The sequence below is a fragment of the Podarcis raffonei genome, chromosome 13 (genome assembly GCF_027172205.1).
Source record: "Podarcis raffonei isolate rPodRaf1 chromosome 13, rPodRaf1.pri, whole genome shotgun sequence".
Lineage (NCBI taxonomy): Eukaryota > Metazoa > Chordata > Lepidosauria > Squamata > Lacertidae > Podarcis > Podarcis raffonei.
Window position 1 is genome coordinate 54,466,167 of NC_070614.1, and position 27,699 is coordinate 54,493,865.

Here is a 27,699-nt window from a genome sequence, read left to right on the forward strand (position 1 = left end):
AGGGGTCTGGACCATCTCCCATGACCATGAGCTGGGATATGAGACTCTTAATCTCAGAGTTGTGGGTCTGAGCCCATGTTGGGCGAAATATTCCTGCATTGCAGGGGGTTGGGCCCTTTCCTACTCTGCAATTCTATTGTGCCTTCCTCCTGAAGGTATCTGTAGACCATCCAGGTGCAAGCCCTGGTCTTTAAAAAGCAGAGACGTCACCTTGCCAACAAAGGTCCGCATAGTTCAAGCTCTGGTTTTCCCAGTAGTGATGTATGGAAGTGAGAGCTGGACCATCAAGAAGGCTGATCGCCAAAGAATGGATGCTTTTGAATTCTGGTGCTGGAGGAGACTCTTGAGAGTCCCATGGACTGCAAGCAGATCAAACCTCTCCATTCTGAAGGAAATCAGCCCTGAGTGCTCACTGGAAGGACAGATCGTGAAGCTGAGGCTCCAAGACTTTGGCCACCTCATGAGAAGAGAAGACTCCCTGGAAAAGACCCTGATGCTGGGAAAGATGGAGGGCACAAGGGGAAGGGGAAGACAGAGGACGAGATGGTGGGACAGTGTTCTTGAAGCGACCAGCATGAGTTTGACCAAACTGCGGGAGGCAGTGGAAGACAGGAGGGCCTGGCGTGCTCTGGTCCAGGGGGTCACGAAGAGGCGGACACAACTAAACGACTAAACAACAACTGGCTTACGGTTGCATTACAGGACCATCGGCTGGGTGAGGACTGCAGGGCCTGCTCCCTTCCAGGGCCTTTTCCATCTGGCCCAGGCCCTTATTTGGAACAAACTTTTGGGGAAGTGTGGGAAGTGTTCTGCCATTGCTTCCCTGTTCCAGGTGGTTAATGTGCTTTAAAATGTCCTCAAGCAGTCGGTGGCAATTTAAATTTTTATTCCTTTTTTCCCTTTTTTCCTTTGTTAGGGGTGGGTGGGTGGGATGGATAATTGGTTGGGGATTAATTTTAGTATAATTGTTCTGTTCCTTTTTTTCCTCTGTTGTTGTTGTTTTATTGGTTCTGTATAGTTTGTGTTTTGTTTTTAAGGGGCGGGATCAGGGCTGCCTGGGAGTGGGGCCCCGGCCAACACGATGGCTGAGACAAGTTCCACAGGGGGGGAAGCACTGGGACATCCGATCTCGGTGATCATGGGCAGGAGGCGGAGTTACGCTAAGACCAGACCATGTCATTACCGAGGAGGCAGGTTTAGTCGTTGTCTGAAGACTATCCCTGCCTCCGGGTCTGGCCTTGACCGGATGGATACTGGAATCAACAGGGGAAACCCACATGACCTGAAAGTGTTGCTGTGCAATGCCAGGTCAGTCAATGATGAATAAAACCACTGCCATCCACGACTTGATTGTGGATGGAGGATTTGACCTGGCATGTGTGACAGAGACCTGGTTGGAGGAAGCAGATGGGCCTGTCCTTGCCGCTGCTTGCCCACCAGGTTTCTCTTACGCACAGCAACCCAGGTCATGTGGGCGGGGAGGGGGGGTATTGCAGTGATTTTTAGGAAGTCACTAGCTTGCACCAGGCGTCCTACTGGGAAGATCCAGTTTTCTGAGTGCATGTTCTGGAAGTTGGGCAATAGGGGCAGTACAGGATTCCTTTTGGTGTACCGACCTCCCCGCTGCACCAAGGATTCCCTGTCTGAGCTGCTTCAGGTCGTGGCGGATGTTCTCCTGGAGATACCTAGTTTGGTTGTCCTAGGGGATTTTAACATCCATGCCGACATGACCTTACAAGGGGCTGCTCGGGACTTCGTGGAAAGCAAGGCCTCCATGGGGCTGTCCCTGAATAAGTTTGGCCCAACTCATAGTCATGGACATGCCTTAGACCTGGTGTTCACCTCTAGTGACGTGGGTGATCTGACACTAAGTAAAAGCGAAACGAAAGAAGTGCCATGGTCAGATCACTTCCTGGTGCAACTGGACTTCTCTGCGACCCTTCCCCTCTGCAGGGAGGTGGGACCAATTCGGATGGTCCGCCCCCGCCACTTAATGGATCCAAATGGTTTCCAGAGAGTGGCAGGGGATGCTTTATCCCATGTTGATGGCCTTTCAGCTGATTCCCTGGTGGCCCGCTGGAATGCAGAGTTACCCAGGGCTATTGACTGTCTGGCTCTGAAGCGCCCTCTCTGATTGCATGGAGCCCGGACAGCCCCGTGGTTTTCTTCGGCGCTGAGGGCGATGAAACAATTGCTGAGACGGCTAGAGTGTCGGTGGCAGAAAACTCACTCCGAATCTGACCGGACACAGGTTAGAGCTCAACGTCGAGCCTACCAAGTGGCGATAGCGACAGCAAAGAAGACTTTCTTCACCGCCTCTATTGCATCTGCAGAAAATAGTAGCAGGAGACTCTTTCAGGTGGTTCGCAATTTAACGGAACCACCTTTACCACCGGAGCCTTGTAAAGACCCCAAGATCTCCTGCAACGATTTTGCAAAGTTTTTTGCAGATAAAATCACTCATATTCGGAAGGAGCTAGATACCACCGTGGGAGCAGGGCTGGGGCGGGAGAGTGCTAGAGCTCTGTCTGGTCAAGTTGCATGGAATCAATTTCAATCCATTACCCCCGAGGATGTGGACAGGCTACTTGGATGCGTGAAACCAACCACCTGTCTCCTTGGTCCTTGCCCATCCTGGCTAATAAAAGCAAGCCGGGAAGGGCTGGGCGATGGGCTCTGCGGGGTGGTGAATGCTTCCCTCTGTGAGGGAACATTCCCAGATCCGCTGAAAGAGGCGGTCATTAAACCGCTTCTTAAAAAACCATCTTTAGATGCGGCCACAATGGCCAACTATCGCCCAGTCTCAAATCTTCCATTCTTGGGCAAGGTGATTGAGCGGGTGGTTGCTGAACAACTCCAGGCACGCCTGGAGGATGCGGACCATTTGGATCCCTTCCAGTCGGGATTCAGGCCTCACCATGGGACTGAAACTGCCTTGGTCGAACTGGTTGATGATCTCCGGCAGGCTAGGGACAAAGGTGAGAGTTGTTTCCTAGTTCTGCTGGATCTCTCAGCGGCGTTTGATACCATCGACCATAACATCCTTCTGGACCGTCTAGAGGGGCTGGGAGCTGGGGGCACTGTTATACAGTGGTTCTGCTCCTTCCTCCTGGGCCATGTCCAGAAAGTGGTGGTGGGGGATGAGTGTTCAGACCCCTGGGCCCTCACTTGTGGGGTGCCTCAGGGTTCTGTCCTCTCCCCCATGCTTTTCAACATCTACATGCAGCCGCTGGGAGAGATCATCAGGGGGTTTGGGCTGGGTGTCCATCAATATGCGGATGATACCCAGCTCTACCTCTCTTTCAAATCAGAACCAGTGAGGGCGGTGAAGGTCCTGTGTGAGTGTCTGGAGGCGGTTGGAGGATGGATGGCGGTTAATGGATTGAAGTTGAATCCTGACAAGACAGAAGTACTGTTTTTGGGGGACAGGGGGCGGGCTCGTGTGGAGGACTCCCTGGTCCTAAATAGGGTAACTGTGCCCCTGAAGGACCAGGTGCGCAGCCTGGGAGTAATTTTGGACTCACCGCTGTCCATGGAGGCACAGGTCAATTCTGTATCCAGGGCAGCTGTCTACCAGCTCCATCTGGTACGCAGGCTGAGACCCTATCTGCCCGCGGACTGTCTCGCCAGAGTGGTGCATGCTCTAGTTATCTCCCGCTTGGACTACTGCAACGCGCTCTACGTGGGGCTACCTTTGAAGGTGACTCAGAAACTACAACTAATCCAGAATGCAGCAGCTAGACTGGTGACTGGGGACGGCCGCCGAGACCACATAACACCGGTCTTGAAAGACCTACATTGGCTCCCAGTACGTTTCCGAGCACAATTAAAAGTGCTGGTGTTGACCTTTAAAGCCCTAAACGGCCTCGGCCCAGTATACCTGAAGGAGCGTCTCCACCCCCATCGTTCTGCCCGGACACTGAGGTCCAGCGCCGAGGGCCTTCTGGCGATTCCCTCACTGCGAGAAGTGAGGTTACAGGGAACCAGGCAGAGGGCCTTCTCGGTAGTGGCGCCCGCCCTGTGGAACGCCCTCCCATCAGATGTCAAAGTGATTAATAACTACCTGACATTCAGAAGACATCTTAAGGCAGCCCTGTTCAGGGAAGTTTTTAATCTGTGATATTTTACTGTATCTTTGGTTTCTATGGAAGCCGCCCAGAGTGGCTGGGGAAACCCAGCCAGATGGGCGGGGTACAAATAATAAATTATTAGTATTATTATTATTATTTTTACAGGAGCATCTCAGACCCAAACCTGAGGCCTAGGGCGGCTCTGGGGTGACATCACAGGGGAGGCCACCTGGTGCTGCCACTGGCCATGTCTGGAGATGGAGGTTAATTGGGAGAAGGGCACAAGACAGGGCAGATTACCCCAGAGTGCTGTGATTTGCAGCCGGGCTGAAGTTTGCATAAAGCTACACACACCGTCCCCTTAATAATTTCGCTGTTATTCAAGGCCCTTCTCTCAGTCCTGCCCCCATCCCAAGCCCACTTGGTGGGGACAAACAAAGCAGGGCCGTCTTTGTAGTGGTTGCTCCAGCAAACTTTGGATCTCTTTCCCTAGAGAAGCCCGACTGGCTCCCTCCTTGCTGTCCTTCTGCCGGCAAGTGAAGATCTTATTTCAGCAGATCTTGGGGAACTGACTGCTTTCAGTGGAAGGCTGGGCTGTGTTCATTGCACCTGTATGTTTTAGCAGATTGTGTACTAGTGTTAAATTATTATTATTTTTAATTATTGCTTCCCCCGCTCCCATGTTTTAGCTGTTTCTATTTTAAAGATACGATGTGTGGGAGGACACCCCCTCCAAGTTGTGAACAGAATCCCAGCCAGTGCAAGTAGATAAATAGGTACCACTGTGGCAGGAAGGCAAATGGCGTTTCCATGCGCTCTGGTTTCCATCACGGTGTCCTGTTGCGCCAGAAGCGGTTTAGTCCTGCTGGCCACATGAGCTGGAAAGCTGTCTGCAAACAAATGCCGGCTCCCTCGGCCTGAAAGCAAGATAAGTACCCATAGTCGCCTTTGACTGGACTTAACTGTCCAGGGGTCATTTAATAATAAATAATAATCATAAATTTTATTTATACCCCACCCTCCCCAGCCAGCGCTGGGCTCAGGGCAGCCAACACCAGTAAAATTTCAGTAAAAACATATTAAGAAAAAAGACAAAGAAAAAAACCAGTTAAAATACAAGTTAAAATGCAATTTAAAATGCAGCCTCATTTTAAAAGTCAAAACCATAAGGGAAGGGAAACATAAGGGTCAGACTGAGTCCAAACCAAAGGCCAGGCAGAACAGCTCTGTCTTGCAGGCCCTGCGGAAAGATGTCAAGCCCCACAGGGCCTTAGTCTCTTGGGACAGCGTTTCACCAAGTCGGGGCCAGTGCTGAAAAGGCCCTGGTCCTAGTTGAGACCAATCTAACCTCCTTGCGACCTGGGACCTCCAAGGTGTTGTCATTTGTGGACCTTAAGGTCCTCTGTGGGGCATACCGGGAGAGGCGGTCCTGTAGGTATGTGGGTCCTGGGCCGCATAGGGCTTTAAAGGTCAAAACCAGCACCTTAAACCTGCCCCTGTACTCCACCGGGAGCCAGTGCAGCTGGTATAGCACTGGGTGAATATGCTCCCTTGGCAGGGACCCCGTAAGGAGCCTTGCTGCGGCATTCTGCACCCGCTGGAGTTTCTGGGACAGCTTCAAGGGCAGCCCCACGTAGAGTGAATTACAGTAATCAAGCCTGGAGGTGGCCGTCGCATAGATCACTGTGGCCAGGTCAGGGCGAGAGTTACCTTTTATTTTCTCTGCCCTGCATGCAACTTCCTTGGGATTCACGGGCTTCCTGCATTGGGGGGCTTTGATTCGATGCCCCTGCAGGTTACATATCTACCATCCTGGGCAGTCCACAAGTTATAGCCTTACCCCCTACAAAAAGCAATATTTCCCCCCCCTCCGTCTTCCTCTGTCGGAGGCAGCTATGCTTCTGCAAACCAGTGGCTAGGAATAAACAAGGAGGGAGAGTTGCTGCCTTCGTTTCTGGGCCCTTGCAATTTGGGGTTCCCTTGGGGGTCACTGAGAGAGCAGGCGAACACCCACAAAACTCCCCATGAAGGGGCCGGGGACCCACAAATTCCGGTGCCACGGCCTTACATGCTGCATGGCACCAACGGCCCTGGGGCACCCACAGTCGTGGGGCCTAGTTGGCACTCCTGCACTAACCCTAATCCTCCATTCAGAGTTTTTGTCCCTGCCCCACAGGGCAGGCGCCTATAGGCTCATTTCCCTTCTGCGGGATGATAACATTGTGTGAATGAATGAGGCTGTAATGAGACTGGGATGGGCTCAATGGCCTCTCACAGATATCAGTGGATCTTAAAGGTCAAAAGATTCAGGATTTGCATTGGCAGGATCTTTGCAGCCGAGAGGTGAGGGCTCCGCTGTTGCCTTTTGTCGATCGCCAAGAAAGGTGACCTTGCCGACAAAGGTCCGTATGGTTAAAGCCATGGTTTTCCCAGTAGTGATGTATGGAAGTGAGAGCTGGACCATGAAGAAGGCTGATCGCCGAAGAATGGATGCTTTTGAATTCTGGTGCTGGAGGAGACTCTTGAGAGTCCCATGGACTGCAAGAAGATCCAACCTCTCCATTCTGAAGGAAATCAGCCCTGAGTGCTCACTGGAAGGACAGATCCTGAAGCTGAGGCTCCAAGACTTTGGCCACCTCATGAGAAGAGAAGACTCCCTGGAAAAGACCCTGATGTTGGGAAAGATGGAGGGCGCAAGGAGAAGGGGAGGACGAGATGGTGGGACAGTGTTCTCGAAGAGACCAACATGAGTTTGACCAAACTGCAGGAGGCAGTGGAAGACAGGAGGGCCTGGCGTGCTCTGGTCCAGGGGGTCACAAAGAGGCGGACACGACTAAACAACAAGAAAGGTGACTCCCCTTGTTGCTACCTGGCCAGGTGCAGGTGTTAAGAGTCATATTATGCTCAGCCTGTGTGTGTACAAATAAAGAAAACCCCAAAATATCACCGCTGTGATTCCTGCACTGCGCGGGGGGGGGGGGGTCCCTTCCAACTTTGCGATTCCGCAGTCACGAAAACTCACTCAGCACATGCTCAGAGGCAGCGCTGGAAGGTCCGATTTGCAACCCCGGTGCTGAAAATAGGCAGAGCTGTGCCCCTGAGCGTAATAAACCGAGCCCCACATTGCTGTGGGACAAGCTCCTTTTCACCCCAGATCGCTTGGTGCAGGTAACACCAAGGTAACAGGTTCGATCCTCGTATGGGGCTGCATTTCCAATCAATTACACTCACTCACACACAATTTTTTTTTTTTTGGCGGTTTAATGTAAATTTGTACAAACAAATGAAAACTCATGCAAAAAACTGTAGAAATGACAGATGGAAGGGGGGAGGGGGAAGCGGTAGGGTGGGCGGGGCTTAAATACACGACGACGGTGGGCGTGGCTCCGAAATTAAAACCCATGCACCTCCCTCCCCCCCCCGAAGCAAAGATGCCTTCACATTTTAAATAGATTCTGAAGTATAGCTTTTCTTCTTCTTCTTTTGTCCATATGTTACAAATATTTACAGGAGGGGAGGCCAAGGTGGGGGGGGGGCGGGTTGGAGATAGAGGGTGAGGGGGCTTTGGGGGTGGGAGGGAGGGAGAGAGGGACCCCGTGAGATCCAGCAGCTCAGCCCCGGACAGGCTAGATATGTACACTTGTGAAGAAGGAAGATGTACACAGGAGAAATTGGGCCGGCTTTTTTTGAGGGTGGGGATTCAAAAGTGCATTGCGGGAGAGAGGAAGGGAGTGAGAGCAGGAAGGGGGGGCTTCTTCAGTAAGGGGCACCGGAGCTGAGTGAGCAGAACACTTGCTTGGCATGCAGAAGGTTCAATCCCCAACAGCACCTCCAGGAAGGGCTGGGAGGGATCCTCTCTCTGGCTTGCGGGAGAGCCGCTGCTGCTGCTGCCAGTCCGTGCAGGCAATACTAGCTGGGCCAACGGGAAGTGCCCTCGTGGCTCGTTGGCAGAGTAGGCGTGCAGAAGGACGCTGGCAGCATCTCCTGAGTGCCGGAGCCTGAAATCCCCCAGAGCTGCTGCCGTCAGTGTAGGCTGGATGGACCAATGGTCAGTGACTTGGAGGAGGGCCGCTGCAGCAGCACCTTGCCTCGCCTGCAGAAGGTCCCGGGTCCAATCCTGGCAGCGCCAAGCAGGGCTGCCTGAAACCCTGGAGGTGATGCTGCCGGCCAGTGCACGCAATACTGAGCCGAGCGGCAGATTCCTATGCAGCAAGGCCTGCGCATTCGGGGCTTGGAGGAGGAGGGGGCAGCTGCCTGCCCCCCCAAACCAAACCTCGGCTACTCTGCCCCTGCCCCACACATGGGGGTAAAAGGGGGGAGGGAAGACTTGGCACCGATGTAAGGCGAAGCGTGGGGTGGGGGGGGAGGCACTGCAGGGCGCCCTCTGCACCCACCAACCTGGGGGGGGGGAGGGAGGAGGGAGGGAGAAGGAGTTTGTCCCCCCCACCCAGCCAGTCTCTATTGCACAGTCCTGCCCCAGCTGCTTCTTCGCCTGGGCTTAAGACTCTCCTTCTCCGGCCGTGGGGCTCAGGGCGGGTGGGGGGCTAAGTGGCCAGGCCCCGCTTCTGTGAGGGCCCCTCCAGCTCCTCTCGCTGCTTGAGCTCCTTCATCCTGCAAGGAGAGACGGGGGGGGGGCAAGCGTGAGAAGCGTTCCTCCGCAGCGGGTTGGGATAGATGACCCTTGGGGTTCCCTTTCTGACTCCGCCATTCTTCCCATGCGGCTGATCCGGGAGCTGGGAGGGAGGCTCTGTCGGCACACGACACCTGGGCTGCTCAGAGATCTGTTCTGGCTTCAGGGCCAAGTATATAAAGCCCTTAACAACTTGGGAAATTATACAATACAATACAATACAATAATAGAAATACAATTCTATTATTCTATTTTTTTTAAAAAAATAATTTTTATTAAGAATTTCAGCGTAACATATCATCCTCATTCCCCCACCCCTAATTTTCCCTCCCCAAGAAAAGCCCACTCTTGCACCCCCACCCGGACTTCCCTCAGCTCCTCTCTCTGGTTTTTCAGCACATGTTATTCTCCGCATATTATAAAATTGTAAAGATCCTTAAATTATCTGTCTATATGTTACCAATAATAAATTTGTGTTTGTTTATTCAAAGCCTGCCAAGGAACCCGGTTCACCTATTATTCTATTCTATTCCCTCCCTGCGAGAAGCCAAGTTACAGGGAACCAGGCAGAGGGCCTTCTCGGTGGTGGTGCCCGCCCTGTGGAACGCCCTCCCACCAGATGTCAAAGAGAAGAACAACTACCAAATTTTTAGAAGACATCTGAAGGCAGCCCTGTTCAGGGAAGTTTTTAATGTGTGACATTTTAATGTATTTTTAATCTTTGTTGGAAGCCGCCCAGAGTGGCTGGGGAGACCCAGCCAGATGGGCGGGGTATAAATAATAAATTATTATTATTATTATTATTATTATTGGGTGGGGCAGCCTCAAAGTGGCAGCAGCCTTCTCTCGCCTACTCTGCAAACAGGACGAATGCCTATCGCCTGTTTGACAACACTGCATTTTGCAGCTATCTTGTATAACACTGGAAAAAATAAAAATTACTACTACTGTTTTTAAAGAAGACCAGGACAGTCCACCCAAAGACTTTTAAGCCACCTAAGCCTGCCTCTGCTCCCTTCCTTCGACCTTACCTGTGTCGGCAACGCCGCAGGAACCTCATGATCTTCCGAGCTGCCTGGTCTTGCTTCTTGGTTAGGAACGTTCCTCTGTTTGGGGGGGAGAGAAAGAGAGAGCCGTGTGTTGGGAGGGGTGCTGGGTTCAAGGGAGCGAACATGTACTTGGCAAGAGTGCAAAGGGACCCAGCCGTCTCCCCGGACTGAACGTGAGCCCACCGTGTGATGCAGCAGCAACAAAAGTGAAGGCGATTAACACGAAAAGCGAAAGCCCTATGAGGAACGGTTGAAGGAGGAGGTGGGTATGACCCAGATATGGTAGCCCTCTTCAAATATCTAAAGGGCTTTCCCATGGAAGAGGGAGTGAGAAATGAAATAAAGGAGATTCTGGCTAAGCATTAGGGGAAACTTTCCTTTCCCTGTATGAACTGACCCGTCGGATCCTGCAATCATCACCCGATGCCTTTCTTTGTCTGCCCCCTTCGTGAGAGGTCTGGAGGGCGGCAACACGAGAACGGGGGCTTTTTTGTGGTGGCTCTCCATTTGTGTGACGCCCTCTCCAGGGAGGTCCGCCTAGCGCCTTCCTTACATATCTTTAGGTGGCACAAATGGGCCCTTGTATTTATGTGACCGCCTCTCCTGGTCTGCCCTGCAGAGGAGCTTAAGGTCCATGAATAGCCACAGTTTAGAGGTCCCGGGCCCTAAGGAAGTCAGACTATCCTCCACCAGGGGCAGGGCCTTCTCAGTGGTGGCTCTGACCTGGTGGAATGCTCTGTCCCAGGAGACCAGGGCCCTGCAGGATTTAACCTCCTTCCGTCGGGCCTGTAAGAGCTATTCTTCCTTCCCTTTTTATGAAGATTCCCCGCTCTGGGATCCCACAGCTAATTCTCCCCTGGTCTCCTCACTGGCCCAAATAGGACCAATTCAGCCAGCTAGATTTGGTGATCATCTAATGTTTATGGGATGGATTTCCCCCCGAAGCGATTTTTGAATTCTGAATTTATTGTTATTCACGTTATATATATATATATTTTTGTTGCATCAATTAAGTGTTTTAAATTTGTTGTTAGCCACGCTGAGCCCGGTTTTCTGAACCGGGAAGGGCGGGGTATAAATAAATTATTATTATTATTATTATTATTATTATTATTATTATTATTATTATTATTATACGAAACATTTCTCTACAACCAGGCCTTTGGGTGGATTAACATTCTATGGCCTTTAAAATATGTTTGCAGGAGGCGGGGCGGGAAATATTAAGGGCAGGATACAAATTGAAAACAAACAAACTACCAGCAAGATAAACAAACAATTAAATAAATAAATCAGAAATGTAAGACGAGGCCAGATCCCCCTGCCTGGCCTTCGGTCAGCTGGCAGGAAAGGGCAGTCATGAGCCATTCATTCCCCCGGGCTCAGAGAAGGGGCGGTTTGGTCCTCCCCCAAAAGGCAGAAGACTAGCCAAGTTTCCAGTCCCTAGAGAGCATCGGGAAAAAGGCCGTGCGGTCAAGTCCAGAGGGAAGGAGGGAAGGAATGACCTCGCAGCGTCTAAAATTACTACTCCGTCTCAGCCGGGGCGGATAATATCGCACTCGGTCCTGGCAGGGAGCTGGCCGGAGAGAGGCTGGCTGCGGGAAGGATGCTGGGGCCGTGAGCGGTCAGGCGGGGGCCAGGGCTTCGCCTCGCAGACGCTCAGGAGGGTGGGCTACAGTGGGCCCTCCCTCCCTCCTTCCTTCCCTGATGCTGGAAGACTCGGTAAGGAGGAGAGAAAGTCCTTCTTCCCGCAGCAGCGCAGGGTTCAACTGCGGAACTCTCTCCCACTGGAAGCAGCAAGGGCAGCCAAATCAAAAGAGGATTGGATATATCCAAGGAGGAGGGGAGGGCTATCAGAGCCTTTTGGCCTCCAAGGCTGAAATGCTTCTGGATCCCAGCTGCTGGAAACCTCAGGAGGGGGATAGGGGCCCCCCAGCCGTAGGCAAGTTCAGTCCAGCAACTGTCTCTCCCAAGGATATTTCTCAATTTGAGGCTTTTAAATGGTTATGTACGGACTGTGATCTTTTATGCATTGTGACTCGCTGTTATTTTGACCGATTACAAGGTGCACATCGCCGCCAGAGACAGACAGGTGCCAGCAGAATAAAGAGTTTAGCAACTGATTATTATTGCAATTGCTAAGAGTGAGATTCTGTCCGATTATTATTTGCAGATATTCCGAGAGCTAATTTTGTTGTGGGCTATTATATTCTAATGGATTATTGTGCATTACTTTATTGGATGCCAGCTGTTTCTTCTAAATGTATGTTTTTATGGCTTTTCGGGGTGAAGTAGCTTTGGGATAAGTATTTTCGGGTTGCGCGCTGCAGCGACCCAGAAGTAACGGAGCGCGTTACTTCCAGGTTTTGCCGCCCGTGCATGCGCAGGTGGTCAAAATGACGTCACACACATGCGCAGAAGCGGCGAATTGCGACCTGCGGACACAGGTTGCATTTGCTTCTGGATGTGAACGGGACTCCAGAACGGATCCAGTTCGCATCCAGAGGTACCACTGTTCTGTATTGGATCAGATTGTTATAAGGCGCACGGCCTTTGCTGCGTGATTTCTTGTTTCTTTGCCTTGTGCATAGTCAGTGTTTTCTTCCTGGGGGGACGCATACCGCTAAACATTTTGTGAATCTAAGCTTGTCCTCATTGAGGGGCAGTATTTCAATATGAGTAGGAAAATGAGAGGACCCCCTAAACATTTTGTTTACAAAAAAAAGCACTGTTCACAGTAATGCGGTAGACCAGGGGTAGGCAAACTAAGGCCTGGGGGCCGGATCCGGCCCATTCGCCTTCTAAGTCCGGCTTGCGGACAGTCCGGGAATCAGTGTGTTTCTACATGAGTAGAATGTGTCCTTTTATTTAAAATGCATCTCTGGGTTATTTGTGGGCCATAGGAACTCGTTCATATTTTTTCCCCAAAATATAGTCCGGCCCCCCACATGGTCTGAGGGACAGTGGACCGGCCCCCTGCTGAAAATTTTTGGAATTTAAGACACCCCCACCAAGCGCGGGAGCCCTGTCTCATTCCTTGCGAAGCGGGACACCTGGTCCTCTTCAGGGATTTGTCGCTACAGACGTTACACGAACGACACTGATCTTTTGAACGGAGGCAGCCAACGCTCTCTCCCGGATCCCCCCCCCTCCACCACTGCCCACCTTTCTGGGGGACCCAGGCGTCCGGGCACCCACTTGATCTTCTGCTGCATGGCGGCAGAGGCCCGCCTCCCCTGCTTCAGCTTCTCGTACTCCTTGTAGCTGCGGTAGTACTGCTGGATCAGGACCGCGGCGCGGCGGCTCTGCTGGAACTTCTTCTGCTCGTAGTAGCTGCGGAACTTGCTCTGGATCAAGATGGCCGCTTGGGTCATCTTCTTATACAGGGCGTACTGACCGGAGGGAGGGAGGCAGGAAGCGGTTATTCAGGGAGCCCCGTCTCCAAATTGACACCCCCAAACGCCCCAGGGAAGCCAGGCCGTGCCGGATACCTCCCCACCAACCAACCACATCAGCACCTTTTCAACCATTAGAGCGGGTTGGGCTAGATGACCTTTGGGGGTCCCTTACAACTCTATGATTCCAGGATCCGTCCACATGGAATTGAGCCCACAAGGGAGCAACTTGCTTAGAGGTCAGGTGGCCACCTGTCAGGGATTCTCGCGTTGCAGGGGGTTGGACTAGATGTCCTTTGGAGGTCCCTGCCGCTCAAGAATTCAGCACAATTCAGGAATTCTGTCCATCCTCCTCCACGAACCGTGATGAGCTCCTCCCTGGGTGCTTCTCCCTGGGTGCAGCAAGGCCGTCCATCCCCCCAAACCGCCTGCAGCTGTCAGATGAGGACTCGGGAGACCGGGGTTCGAATTCCCACATGGCCGTGAGGCGACCTTGGGCCAGGAACTACCTCTCGGCCTAGCCTACCCTGCAAGGCTGTTGTGTAGACTGAACGAGAAGGAGGGAGGCACGAGAACCACAGGTGCCCCTTAGAGTTCCTTGGATGAACGGGTGGCATATGCCGTATTTTTCGCTCCATAAGACGCACTTTTTTCTTCCTAAAAAGTAAGGGGAAATGTCTGCGCGTCTTACGGAGCGAATGCGTGGTCCCTGGAGCCGAATTGCCCAGGGGCCAAAAGCAGATCATGCTTCTTTTTTTGAAAGAGGGAAGTGGGTGTTGAAACAAAGCCGCTGATTGGCAAGCGATCGGGGAGAGAGATAAGGGACGCTAGAGATAAAGGAGGCTGCCTGGGAGCGGGGAGGTAAAGACAGCAAACTTGCAAAGGGGGGAAACAGGAAGACTAAAGCAATAAGGAGAGAAATTAGAAGAAAAGGAGGAGCAAAAAACTGCTCCAGCTAAGGAAAAGTCACTAAGGCAAACCAGAGGGAAGGGAGTGTTGAAAGGAAACAGCTGATCGGCAAGCGATCGGGAGGGAGATAAGGGATGCTAGCGATAAAGGAGGCTGCCTGGGAGGGGGGAGGTAAAAGCCCATGGACCCTCAGGATTTTTACATCGGGTCACCCCAAATTCACCATCAGATCACATAGCATGTCCATGGCTACAGCCTGCACCAAAAAAAAACCACACGCATCCACTGTTTTGTGGGGCCGCAATGGCGCAAAAATGTGGTTACGAAGCACGGATCCACATGGATCCTCAGGATTTTTGCATTGGGTCACCCCAAATTCACCATCAGATCACATGTCTGTGGCCGCAGCATGAACCACAAAAATGATACATCCACTGTTTTTGTTCAGAATATTTTTTCCCCCTTGTTTTCCTCCTCTAAAAACTATGTGCGTCTTATGGCCAGGTGCGTCTTATGGAGCGAAAAATGCGGTAAATGCAACAGGTCAGTCACCTGGAAAAGGTTTTGCTGGGCTCCCCAGTGGAATCAAGGGCAGATATCTCCCTCCCCTCCAAAGCAGGGGCAGACTGCCCCCTGCTACACACACACACACACACACACACACACACACACACGGCCCCCTCCTCTCCTGTTTTACCTTCAGGGCAATCCAGGTTAGCTTGCAAGACAGAGAGAAATAACAAGAGCAGGTTAGTTCGTGGGGCGGTGGGCTGCTAGCGAGGGGGTGTCGTGGGTGTGCCAGCGCCACCCAGGGAGAAAGAGCCCTGTGGTGGGTCAGGCTAGATGACCCCTGGGGGTCCCTTCGGTTTCTGCAGTTCTACCATTTCCCTCGGAGCAACCCCACACCTCTCCCCACGTTCTCCCTCCCGGCTGGGCCTTACCTGCTTGTACTTCCGGTAGCACCGCTGGATGACGGCGGCTGCCATCTCCTGCTGCTCCTTCAGCCGGCGACCCTGCCAGAAACCAAGGGGGCGGGGGAGGGGGAGAGAGAAAGGCAGGCCAGGTGAGACCCCCACGCAGACCCCCCTCCAAGGAGCACAAGGGAAGGCGGAGGCTCCAGGTTAGGTGTCAGCAAACTTACCGCGCCTCGGGCCGGTGTCTCCAGCGCCGATCACGCGGCGGGCCGGAGGGCAGGGGAGCGCATGCCCATACGCGTGCACACACGCTATTTCCGGCGCACTTCCAAGTTGGAGGACCACCAGAAATAGCTTGCGCGCATGTGCACGGGCCTCCTCCGACCCAGATGCGCACCAGAAATAACACTTGCGCATGCGCAAATAACGTCCATGCGCACAAAGTATTTCTAGCATAGCTGTCAACCTTCCCTTTTTTTGCGGGAAATCCCCTTATTCCAGCGCTGCTTCCCGCTGCTATCACAGATTGTTAGATATCCCATAGACTCTCCCTGGGACAGGTGAGGCTGCTGATCCCTTATTTTCAAATCTGAAAGTTGACAGCTATGATTTCCAGTGCTCCTCCGACTCAGAAGTGGGCAGCCGCACAGCGCAACGCCGTAAGAGTGGGCAGTGGCAGCAGGGGTCGCCGCGCACCAGGTGAACGAGTCCCTCGGGCCTTATCCGGCCTGCAGGCCTTAGTTTGGGGACCCCTGCTCCAGGTGGTGGCTGGGACAGGTAGGGCAGAGGTCCTGGAGGCCAACATTAGGGGGCGCCAGCAGGTTCGGTCACTGGGAGAGGCAGTCTGTGACACCCTCCAGGCTGCTCGTTACAAGAAAGGAGGCAGAAAAGGAGTTTGTAAACCTCAGGGGCTTAACCAACACACTTCTCTCCACCTCAATTATTTTTTTAATGGCCTTCCTGGCTTTCCAGATCCCATTTCACCAGCTGATAAACTGAAGGGGAACCTGGGGTGGTACATTGCAATGCAGCCTCGCTCCCCAACCTGGTGCCCACTGGTGCAGAATTCAGCGGCCAGGGTGCTCACCTGGACAAGAGGGTTTGGGCATATTGCCCCAATACATATTGTCCGATTGCAGTTTAGTTTCCAGGCCCAATTCAAAATGCTGGTTTTGACCTATAAAGGCTTAAGTGGCCCAGGACCACAAGACCTCAGGGACTGCCTCGCCGCATAGAGACCGACCCGGACTTTGCAATCAGTTGATGTGGCTCTGTTGGTACAACCTTAATCCTGAGGTTGTGGGTTCGAGCCCCACACTGGGCAAAAGATTGGGTTGGACTAGATGACCCTCGCGGTCCCTTCCAACTCCCATGATTCTGTGATCATGTGAGGCCCTTCTTCACAAGAGGTCCAGGGGGTGGCCACACAAGAACGGGGCCTTTTCTGCAGTGGCTCCCATTTCTCTATAGTCAGTCCTTTCTCTGATTAACATTCTCTGGTCTTTTAGATGTGTTTGTGGGAGAAGGGTTATTGGTCATTTGTGTATTTTATCTTGTATTTTTATGCTGTGAACAGCCCTGAGATCTACGAGTGGAGGGCGGTATGCAAATTATAAAATAATAAAAAAAAAATAATAATAATGCTGCCTTGGACTACGACTGTTTGCTGCAGCCTAGAGATTTTCGAACTGTGAAATCTGAGCTGTTCTGTGAGAGCCACCAAATACTGCGCTAGAGGAACAAGAGGCAGCGTGGTATAGCGGTTAGTGAGTGTCAGACTATTATTACTACTTTTGTTATGTATTTATTCATACCCTGCCTTTTCCCCCTGGCAGGGACTCAAGGCAGCTTACGGATTAAAATGAGAACAGCTCAAAACATAGGAAAAGAAGAATTAGAAAACAATTAAACATTCGTAGAATTAAAACTACTCTGTGTGTGTGTGTAAAGTCTATTAAAACCATACAAATAATTGCAATAAAGAAAGCCCTATGATCTGGGTTCGAATCCCACTCAGCCACGAAGCTCGCAGTCTCCATCTCTCAGCCTAGCCCGCCTTGTTGTGAAGAAGAAATTGGGGGGGGGAGAGCCACGTACCCGCTCACCCCAGTGCCCAGTCTCCAAGAGGGGGCAGCTAGATGCTTCTTGGGGTGTGCAGGGAAACTGACCTGCAAACCCGGGAAGAAGCAGGTCCCCATCCGCCAAAGCGCCTCCCCGGACAAGACCTACCTTGTACTTGCGGAAGGCGGTCTGGATGATTTTGGCCGCCTCGTAGAGCTCCCGCTGCTCGTGGTCCGACAAGGTCAGCAAGGCGAAGTCGCTCTCCATCTTTCCGTTGGCAGAGGCGTTGAGGAACTCGGCCCAGCTGGCCGCTGTGGGGGGCGGGGGCAGGCGGTCAAAGGACAGCTCCCCCAGCGGGGAGGGCAGGGGGCTCAAGCAGGAGTGGCCGGAGGGGGAGGACGCCAAGGACCTGGAAGAGAAATATGGGGGGGAGGCGGTGGCAAAGGGTGAGCAACAAGCTGATATCAAAGAAGGCAGAATCGGGACTCCAGAGGACCTGAACGGAGTGGAGAGCTGGGCCAAAACCAGGGGCATAAATACAGGGCGGGGGACATTTGGGCCAGCAGCAGCCCATGCGAAAAGGATCTGAAGAGACCACAAGCTGAACGTGAGCCAATAGCGTGTTGCAGCAGCAAAAAAGGCGAACGCTGTTCTAGGCTGCATCAGAAACTGAGTGTCCCGATCAAGGGAAGTCATAGTTCCGCTCTATTCCTTAGGACGCGGGTGGCGCTGTGGGTTAAACCACAGAGCCTAGGACTTGCCGATCAGAAGGTTGGCGGTTCAAATCCCCGCGACGGGGTGAGCTCCCGTTGCTTGGTCCCTGCTCCTGCCAACCTAGCAGTTCGAAAGCACCCCCGGGTGCAAGTAGATAAATAGGTACCAGTCCAGTGGGAAGGTAAATGGCGTTTCCGTGCGCTGCTCTGGTTCGCCAGAAGCGGCTTAGTCCTGCTGGCCACATGACCCGGAAGCTGTACGCCGGCTCCCTCGGCCAATAAAGCGAGATGAGCACCACAACCCCAGAGTTGGTCACGACTGGACCTAATGGTCAGGGGTCCCTTTACCTATTCCCCCTTAGTCAGACCACATTTGGAATACTGTGTCCACAATTGCTGGGCGCCACAATTTATGAAGGATGTTGACAAGCTGGAAGGTGTGCCTGGAAACCAAGCCTTATGAGGAACGGTTGAAGGAGTTGGGGATGTTTAGCCTGGAGAAAAGGAGACGGAGAGATGAGAGCCATCTTCAAATATCTCAAGGCCTGTTGCATGGAAGAGGGAGCAAGCTTGTTTTCTGCTGCTCAAGAGGGAAGGACTTGAACTCAAGGCTTCAAATGGCAAAAGAAAGGAGATTCTGTAGCCTCCAACATTCCTCAGATGAAAATAGGGACATTCTGTTCTACATCATTGCTAGTTGATTGTATTTATTGATTTAGGGTTCTTTTTTTCCAAATGCAATACAGTACAGTGGTATCTCGGTTTAAGAATAACTGTTTACGAATTATTCGGTTTATGAACTCTGCAAAACCAGAAGCAGTGTACCGGTTTGCAAACTTTACCTCGGTCTAAGAACAGAATCCGAACGGTGGAAGGGCACCGGCGGCAGGAGGCCTCGCTAGGGAAGGCGCGCCTTGGTTTAAGAACGGTTTCGGTTTAAGAATGGACTTCCGGAATGAATTAAGTTTGTAAACCGAGCTACCACTGTACATAAATTCAAAGATGTTTAAAATACTGCTGTTTTGTGTGTTTCCTCTAATAAACGTTGCACTTGCACAGAAGGAAATGCGTAGCAGTGACGCGCTGAATTGAATGAGGAAAGTTGGAGGGAATTAGAGCTAAATGCAAGGAAGGACTTTCTGATGGAAAAATAATAATAATAAAAATTTTTTATTTATACCCCGCCCTTCCCAGTTCAAAAACTGGGCTCAGGGCGGCTAACAACAAATTTAAAACAATTATAAAAGCAGCATAAAATACAGTATAAAAACATGAATAACAATAAAATTCAAAGTTCAGAAATCAATTTAGGGGAAATCCATCTAATAAACATTAGATAATCCCCAGGGCTGGCTGAATTGGTCCTACTTGGGCCAGCGAGGAGGCCAGGGGAGAATTAGCTGTGAGGTCTCAGAGCGGGTGAGGGAAGGGAAATAAGAGATCAGGCTGAATTCAAATTAAAGGTCAGGAGGAATAGCTCTGCCTTACAGGCCCTGCGGAAGGAGGTTAAATCCTGCAGGGCCATGGTCTCCTGGGACAGAGCATTCCACCAGGTCGGAGCCACCACTGAGAAGGCCCTGGTCCTGGTGGAGGATAGTCTGACTTCCTTAGGGCCTCTAAACTATGGTTCTTCATGGACCTTAAGGTCCTCTGCAGGGCAGACTAGGAGAGGAGGTCCTGTAAATACGAGGTCCCTAAGCCACAAAGGTCTTTAAAAGCTGTTCGACAGGGGAACGGACTCCCTTGGAAGAACGCGGTGGGCTCTCCTTCGCTGGAGGTTTATAAACGGAGTTTGGGTGCCCATTGGTCAGGGATTCTTCAGCTGCAATCCCTGCACTGCAGGGGGTTGGACTAGAGAACCTCTGGGGGACCCCTCTCCACTCCACAATTCTCTGATTCTTTGACTTCTCGCATGAAGGTGGGGGATCTGCAATGCCGGGGAGAGGAGAAGCCCGCCGTGCCCACCCGCCTAGGAGGAAGGGAGACGCTTACCTTCGCTGGGAGAAGTTGGGCAGCTGGTCCACGTTCTCCAGGTAGCTGGCGAGCCAGCCCATGGTCTCGTTCAGCCCCAGGTTCCCCGGGTGCTCTCGGAGGGGCGCCTCGGAGGAGCTGAAGTCCTCCTGCTTGATGCGCTCGGGCGTCGCCTCGATGATCTGCTTGGCCAAAGTGATCATGTCCACCTGGCCGGGGGCCGGAGAAGAGAAAGAGGCCGTTGGTGCCAGGGTCCCCGTGGTGGTACATTTACTGCATCCCTATCCCATTATTTTCTCCAAGCAACTCAAAGCGGCATGAGAATTATTCTCCCCTTCTTCATTTCATCCCCGCCACAAAGACCCTGCGAAGGTCGTATTCCTGCACTGCCGGGGGTTGGACTAGATGACTTTGGGGGTCGCTCCCAATTCTAGGTTAGCCTGAGAGAGGCAGTGTGCCGCACCCAGTGAGATTCACGGCCACCGAGTTGTGTAGGGGGGGATTTGAACCCTGGTCTCTCCCTAGTCCTCAGTGAATCTCCACAACAACCCTGCGAGGCCAGCCAAGAGGCAGTGATTGGCCCCCGAGGTCACCCCAGCGAGCTTTGTGGCAGAGGGGAGGATTTGAACCCAGGTCCTAGCCCGACGCTAACCACTACACCACCACTGCCTCTCTGACGAGAAGAGACAAGGACCCTGGACCCTGAGCAGTTGAGTGTTCGATGGTGGAACGGATGACCTCAGAAGGAGGCAGGTCCGGGTATTTTTAAAGCAGGATGGCCATCTGCTAGGAATCACTTGGCTGAAATTCCTGTATCGCAAGCGGGGTTGGACTGGATGACCTTTGGAGGTACCTTCCAACCCGAGACTGCTATGATTTTAAGGCCACAGAAGGCGGTGGACTCCAAAGAACCATCGTAATAATAAACAGAAGGTTGGGGTTTTTAAAGCCGAGGGTGGACGGCTGTGATTTCTGCGTGGCCGGGGGGGGGTGGTGGATCGGCTGGATGACCTTTGGGGAACCCCCTCCCTGCTCTACGGTTCCAAGGTGTGCACCTGCAGGACGTCCGTGGCCGGCAGGTACTCCTCGTTCTCGGCGTTCTCGCCGTATCCCAGCAGCTCCGGCTCCAGGTCTGGTTCGGGGGCTCCTGCGTGGGCCCCCACCTCGTCGTAGTCCATGAAGAAGGGGGCGGCGTGGGGCAGGGCGTGGGCCGGGCTGGGGCTCTCCCGCAGGTACCAGCCGGCGATGCTTTCGGGGACGGGGGCCTGGCAGACGTCCATGGCGCCCTCGGCTTCGGGGCTGTAAGCGGGGGATTCCCGCAGCGCCGATCCGCTGGAGTAGGCCGAGGTGATGGAGACGGAGCCCTCGGAGAGTTCGGAGGGGGACGAGACCCCGCTGGCGGTGCTCAGCCCTGCGGAAGGAAGGGGAGGCGTGAGAGAAGGGTCTTGCCAACCTGGCTCCCAGGCCCCACAGAGAGGAAGAGGGCGGCTCTTGTGTTCGAATCCTGCCTGCTGGGTTCCCCACGGAGGCAACTGCTTGGCCACCATGGGAACACGGAGGACCACGTGGTCCATTGGTTCTGATCCACAGGCGGGAGTCTCAATCTGCGTTGGGCCTGCCATTTCCCCCACTTTAACTTTCCGCTCTTCCTTTTTCTTCCCAGTAGCTCTACGGTTTCATCTTTTTTCATAAGCTGCCTTGAGGCGTTGCAATTTTTTTAAAAGAATAAAATCAAACTGGGTGCAACTTTGATGAAATAAGACAAATAAATCTGCCCCGAATCCCTGCGTCGCAGGGGGTTGGACTACATGACCCTCGGGTTCCCTTCCAATAACAATAAACAACAACAACAACAACAACAACAACAACAATAATAATAATTGATGATTTATACTCCACCCATCTGGCTAGGTTTCCCCAGCCTCTCTGGGCGGCTCCCAGCAGAATATAAAAAGCACAATAATGCATCAAACATGAAACACGTCCCTGAACAGGGCTGCCTTCAGATGCTTTCTGAAAGTCAGAAAGTTGTTTATTTCCTTGACATCTGCTGGGAGGGCATTCCACAGGGTGGATGCCACTACCGAGAAGGCCCTGTGCCTGGTCCCCTGTAACTTGGCTTCTCGCAGGGAGGGAACCGCCAGAAGGCCCTCGGAGCTGGACCTCAGTGTCCAGGCTGGACGATGGGGGTGGAGACGCTCCTTCAGGTATCCTGGGCCTTTGAGGCCTTTTAGGGCTTTCAAGGTCAGCACCAACACTTTGAATTGTGCTTGGAGACGTCCTGGGAGCCAATGTACTATCCAGTTCTAGGTTTCTATATTATCTCCCAACATTCAGCTTCCCTTGGATTTCCAAGGGAGAGAGGGAAGAAAACTTCTTTCCATCCAAGCCAGGCATATGTTTTAAAATCCCCTCTCCTGTTCCCCCTTTATTTGCTTTCCCTTTAAACCAGTGCTTCCCAAACTTGGGACTCTGGCTGTTTTGGGACTGCAACTCCCATCATCCCTGACCACCGGTCTTGCTAGCTAGGGATGATGGGAGTTGTAGTCCAAAAAACAGCCAGAAACCCAAGTTTGGAAAACACTAAAGGTAAAGGGACCCCTGACCACTAGGTCCAGTCGTGACCGACTCTGGGGTTGCGGCGCTCATCTCACTTTATTGGCCGAGGGAGCCGGCGTACAGCTTCCGGGTCATGTGGCCAGCAGGACTAAGCCGCTTCTGGCGAACCAGAGCAGCGCATGGAAACGCCGTTTACCTTCACGCCGGAGCGGTACCTATTTATCTACTTGCACTTTGACATGCTTTCGAGCTGCTAGGTTGGCAGGAGCAGGGACCGAGCAACGGGAGCTCACCCCGTCGTGGGGATTTGAACCACTGACCTTCCGATCGGCAAGTCCTAGGCTCTGTGGTTTAACTCAAAGCGCCACCTACGTCCCACCTTGGGAAACACTGCTCTAAACCCAAAAGCCCCCTAAGGCGGCAGAAGCCTTTTTTCAGCCCAGGTGGATGCCACTGAATGTGCAACGTAGTTTTTCCTAAAAAACGGGGCCGCCGGCCCCTGCGCTTACCTGTGTCTGGACTGGCCGAGAGTGGGGAGGGGATGTGCAGGGCTTCTGCCAGCCTGCGTGGGCAACTGCCGGCCTTCGCGGGACCCCCGGAGACGTCCAGGAGCGGCTCCGTGGCCGGCTGTGGTTCCAGGCGCTCCTCCTGGCGCTGCAATTCTTCCAAGCACGTGGCCAGCTTGACGTGGCCCCGGGAGCGAGCCACGGTGAGCGGGAGGCGGCCTAAGGAGTCAGGGATGGCGAGGGCATGGCTGTTCCACCGGTAGAGGAGCTGGGCGGCTTCTAGGTGGCCCAGGGCGCAGGCCCACATCTAGCGGAAGAGAGGTGGGGGAAAAAATATGGGGTGGAATTAAGAGGGTGAGCGCGGGTGCAAATTGCATGCAGGGGGTGGCATTAGTTGGCACACAAGGGGGCAGGGGCACAGATGTAGAGGATGGACTTTTCGGAGCTAGCTGACCTGACTGGAAGAATCCGCGGCCAGAAAGAAGAGGAGTTTCAAGAAGATTGGAGGAAATTTAAGGACTATTTGAATAAATGTTGTAATATAAAAAAATTAGAAATTACTAGGCCTGGGATTGAACTAAGTTATAATTAAATAAATGGGATTTAGAATATTAAGAAATGTCAATAAGATGGGCTATAATTGGAAATTGTTTTAGTTCAATCATGATATTGGAAAGCTGTTAATTTCAACTACAAGGAAACTCAGAAGGGAGGGACTAGGGGAAGTCAACCAAGATGTTTAAAAGGTTGGATTTGTAAAGAAATAATTTTGTTGTTATTGTTTATCTGTTTATTGTTCCTTTCCCCCTCTTTCGTTCATTGATGTATTTTTCTTTTTTCTGTTTTCGTGTGTCATTCTGCTTTGTGATTTTTGTTATTATTGTGGAAAATCTATTTAAAAAAAAAAAAAAGAGGGCAGACGCCCCACGCAGCAGAGCTGTCATTGGTTTCAAAAAGCAAGTTCCTGGTCCTCTTGGAGGAAAGCACACGGGGCAGGAACTGGGCAGCGGCTCTTAGCGGGAGCAGAGAGTTAGTCCTTGCTGACTTGGCCCAAATCCATAGCTGTCAACTTTTCCTTTTTCTCGCAAGGAACCCTATTCGGAATAAGGGAATTTCCCTTTAAAAAAAGGGAAACGTTGACGGCTATGCAAAATCGAGACCCACCTGTGAGCGAATTGCTTACAGGTGTAACCTCGGCATGGGCAAATTTCGTTATAAATTTGGAACTCATTTACGCAAAACACGGCAGGTTGAAAATTGTAATTGTTAGCAATTGTTATAGTGATATACTATACTATACCAGGGATGTCCAACTTTCAAGAGACTGTGATCTACTCCCACTATAAAAAAACTGCGTACATCACTAGCAGTGATCTACCCATTGGATCACCCAAAGTTGTTGAGCTTTTTAGGGGGGCATCGATCAGGGATCGACCAGGGACACCCCGCGATCAACCGATTGGACATCTCTGTAGTATCTATTCTCTTTCTTTTTATCCTTTTTCATTAAAAAAACAAACCACTTTTAACATGTTATATTTAAATGATAACAAAAGCTGTTATTTCACTAAAAAAACCCCACCCCTTTTTGTGTCTTGTATTTTAATAATGATGATGATAATGATAATTCACAGTTATTTCACTTTAAAAAACCCCACCTTTCATGTGTTATTTCAATGGTAAGAATAAAAAACACATTCCTGTGGACCCCAAACTCCACCTGCACCCCCTGCGCTCCAGCCACAGGAAGGCCGTGGGGAGATGGCGAGGGAGGAAAGGCCTTAAGTGAGATTTCGCATCTGGAACAGGTGATGCGTCACAGCGGGTTGGGCTAGATGACCTTTGGTGGTCCCTTCCAACTTTTTGATTCCATGAGAAGTGGGAATGCAGAGATGTTGTTTTCCAGGGTGAGTGGGTGTCTTCAGGTGCATGCTGCTTGAGCCCCCCACCCCGCTCTGCTCTCAAGGGTCAACTCACCAGGGGGGTGCAGGAGAAATGGTCCACGTTGAGGGGGTCCACTTCCTGCTCCAGGTCAAGGCTCTGGGCGTTGAGGTTCCTGAGGGGAAGGAATCGGGTCAGGCTCCGGGAGGGAGCAGGGGGGTGTCAGGCCAGCAACAGCCTCGCTTCCAGTCCCCGTGAACTGCGCTGGCAAAGAAAGTGCTTCTGCATGCAACAACGCCATTGGCACGTGGAACTCATTGCCACAAGAAGGCCACGAGAACAGCTGGCTCTCAAAAAAAGCAGAGGGAAGAATCTAGGCTACTCTTTCAACACCCTGAACTGAGCACAGGACTAGGAAGCTGCTCTCGGCTAGTAACGTAAGGAAGCAACATAGATGAAATAATAATAATAATAATAATAATAATAATAATAATAATACTACTACTACTACTAATAATAATTGTACCCTGCCCATCTGAATGATGGAAGGGATGGAACGACTCGAGGGCATCCAGTGAAGCTGAGAGTTAGGGGATTAAAGGCAGACCAAAGGGAGGACTTATTCGCTCAGTGCGCAGTCCAACTGCGGAACTCCTTGCTGCAGGAGAATTGGACAAACCAATTCAAGGGCTATCGAAGGCGACCAGCCACAATGCTCAGAAGTTGGAGGAAGCAAATGCTCCTGAATCCAGGTTGCTGATCTCTGGTTGGCTTGCTGCCCTCAACTGCCTCATTTCAACACACTAATCCCAGCCCTGCACTCTAACCACTGCGCCACACTGCCATGAAACTGGTGGCCCAGCCAGGGGTTGAAACTCACAGACTTTCTGGGAAGCTGGGAGTGAAAAGAGAGCACCTAAAAATAGTGCTTGAAGTGCTGAGTTGCCAGGAAGCGGCAGCACTCTCACGGGGGCCGGGGCGACTCACCGCCACTTGATGAGGGTCTCGATGAGGCGGGTGTACCCTTGGGCGGCAGCCAAGTGGAGGAGGGTCATCCCCCGGAAGCTGACGTGGTGGACGAGGGTCTCCGAGCGCAGCCAGCAGGACTGAGACATCATCTTCTCGCAAAGGGCCACGATCCGGTCTTCGAAGGAGTCCAAGGCAGCCTGGGTGGGGAGGAGGAGGAGGTCGGTCAGGAGAATGGGGCATCGGCGAGAACTGGGGTGCCGTTCTCTGCCGCCCCCCAGAACCAAGCAGCTGTTTTTGGACTACAAATCCCATCGGCACAGCTGGACCTTTATTTTTTAAATGCTTTATTGATTAAAAGTTTACACATCTATACAAATGCTATCTCTTTACCTATGAGGGAAAAGAAAATTACGTAGAGAATAGGAAATTTCTAAACCAGAGGCCTTTCTTCTTGGAATAACAGGTTTGGAATTGCCCAAGAAAGATGTTAAATTATTTTTGTATGCCACAACTGCTGCTCGTATTTTGTTAGCTAAAAAGTGGAAAACCCAAGAATTACCAATAATAGAAGAATGGCAGATGAAGATGATGGATTTTTTGGAGCTAGCCAACCTGACCGGAAGAGTCTGTGACCAGAAAGAGGAGGAGTATCAGGAAGAGTGGATTAAATTTAATGATTATTTAGTTAAATTTGCTAAGTTAAACTAACTGAAAATAGCTTGAAGATACTTAATGGGCTAAGGATTTTATTTATGTTAAGTGATGAATTAATATGTTTAATTCCATAAGGTGAAGATCTAAGGATGTTAATGTTTCGTAAAAATTGGGATTTGGGAAACCGTTAAAAGGACATGCAATGAAATTCAACCAAGGGGAAGCGAGGAAGCCACTTAAAGTTAATAACTGTAATTTTCAATAAGGCTATGATTCTTGTTTGTTTGTCTTGTGTGTTTGTTTGTTTGTTTATAATATTGTGAAAACTAATAAATTTTTTTTTGGGGGGGGGAAAGAGAATAGGAAATTTCTAAAGGAACAAAAAAGAGGAAAAGGAAATAAAGAGATAACAAAGATACAAAGTAAAAAAAAATCAAAAGAGGAATAGAAAATCAAAAGAGGAGAAGATCCAGCTGGATCTTAACATCTGGAGGGATGTGGGTTTCCAACCCCAAGGCGAGGCTCTCTGCAACCATCATCGTGCTCCAGACTTGGGGAGCACGGCCGTCCTGGCCGGGGGCTGATGGGAATTGTAGTTCGGTGGGCGCCCGGTTGGCGAAGGCCCGCCCTGAGTGTTTCAGAGTCCGCCTGACAGGTGCTTTTCTTGCCCTTGCTGGGAGTCCCAGGCGGCGCTTCAAAGGCATGGCTGGCCACAGAGGTTCTCAGTCACAAATCCACAATGAAATGTCAGAGAGGCAGCTGCTCCAGCATCAAATTTCCTTAGGTTTGTTTTCTCCCCCCCCCCCCGCAACCCCGGCTCTCCTCCCCCAGGCATGGCACTGCCAATTACAGGAACCCCACAAGGAGAGAGGAGCCACGAGACCCCCGGAAACCCCATTTGTGGGGGCAAGAGCCCGGACCCCCATCCGTCAAGGGGAAATTTTTCGGCTGGGGGGCAGGCTCAGCTGCAAAGGGCGCGAGAGCCCCCAAATTATCGCCAGGAGGGAGGCCTTGGGTGCAAAGCCTGCTGGGCTGGGGGGGTGGGAGAAGGGGGCCGCCCACGAGGCCGGGATGCCAGCGTGGACGCCAGCCAGGGGAAACCCAAGTCGAGGTGCTCGAAGAATCGCTCCGGCGCGCTCTGGGTCAGGGCGCCCCGGCAGGTGTGGGGTGGGGAGAGTCTGGCCCTCCCCAGCCGCAAACCACAGGGAACCAGCCTCCCCCCTCCGCCAGAGGGCAAAAGCCCTTCTGAGGTCTGCCCACCAGAGAACTGAAGGGACCCTCAGTGGTCATCTAGTCCAACCCCGCACCCCGCTTGCAGTGCATTTGGGGATTTTCTGGGCTGGGAGGGGAGAAAGAGGTGAAACCCTCTGGAGCTCGTGAAACGGAGAGGTATGTGTGTGGGGGGGTCTTTTGGACAA

At 52.0% G+C, this 27,699-nt stretch overlaps 1 protein-coding gene across 5 annotated transcripts in view; it reads right to left on the bottom strand.

Annotated features, from left to right (window-relative positions):
• Window positions 1-8,269: 8,269 nt before the first annotated feature.
• CAMTA2 (calmodulin binding transcription activator 2) overlaps window positions 8,270-27,699 on the bottom strand; it is a 63,193-nt gene continuing 43,763 nt past the window's right edge. For 3 of the 5 annotated variants that reach the window (XM_053361529.1, XM_053361531.1, XM_053361528.1), the window contains exons 13-23: window positions 25,646-25,824; window positions 24,755-24,833; window positions 22,781-23,084; window positions 20,768-21,123; window positions 19,734-19,921; window positions 17,197-17,437; window positions 14,995-15,066; window positions 14,751-14,771; window positions 12,915-13,141; window positions 9,732-9,806; window positions 8,270-8,681 (exon numbers count right to left, since the gene is read on the bottom strand). In XM_053361529.1, coding sequence (XP_053217504.1) covers window positions 8,615-8,681; window positions 9,732-9,806; window positions 12,915-13,141; window positions 14,751-14,771; window positions 14,995-15,066; window positions 17,197-17,437; window positions 19,734-19,921; window positions 20,768-21,123; window positions 22,781-23,084; window positions 24,755-24,833; window positions 25,646-25,824 — 1,809 coding nt within the window. In that variant the 3' untranslated portion in view covers window positions 8,270-8,614. The remainder of the gene's footprint in view (window positions 8,682-9,731; window positions 9,807-12,914; window positions 13,142-14,750; window positions 14,772-14,994; window positions 15,067-17,196; window positions 17,438-19,733; window positions 19,922-20,767; window positions 21,124-22,780; window positions 23,085-24,754; window positions 24,834-25,645; window positions 25,825-27,699) is intronic. The other 2 variants (XM_053361532.1, XM_053361533.1) reach the window with 2 other exon arrangements.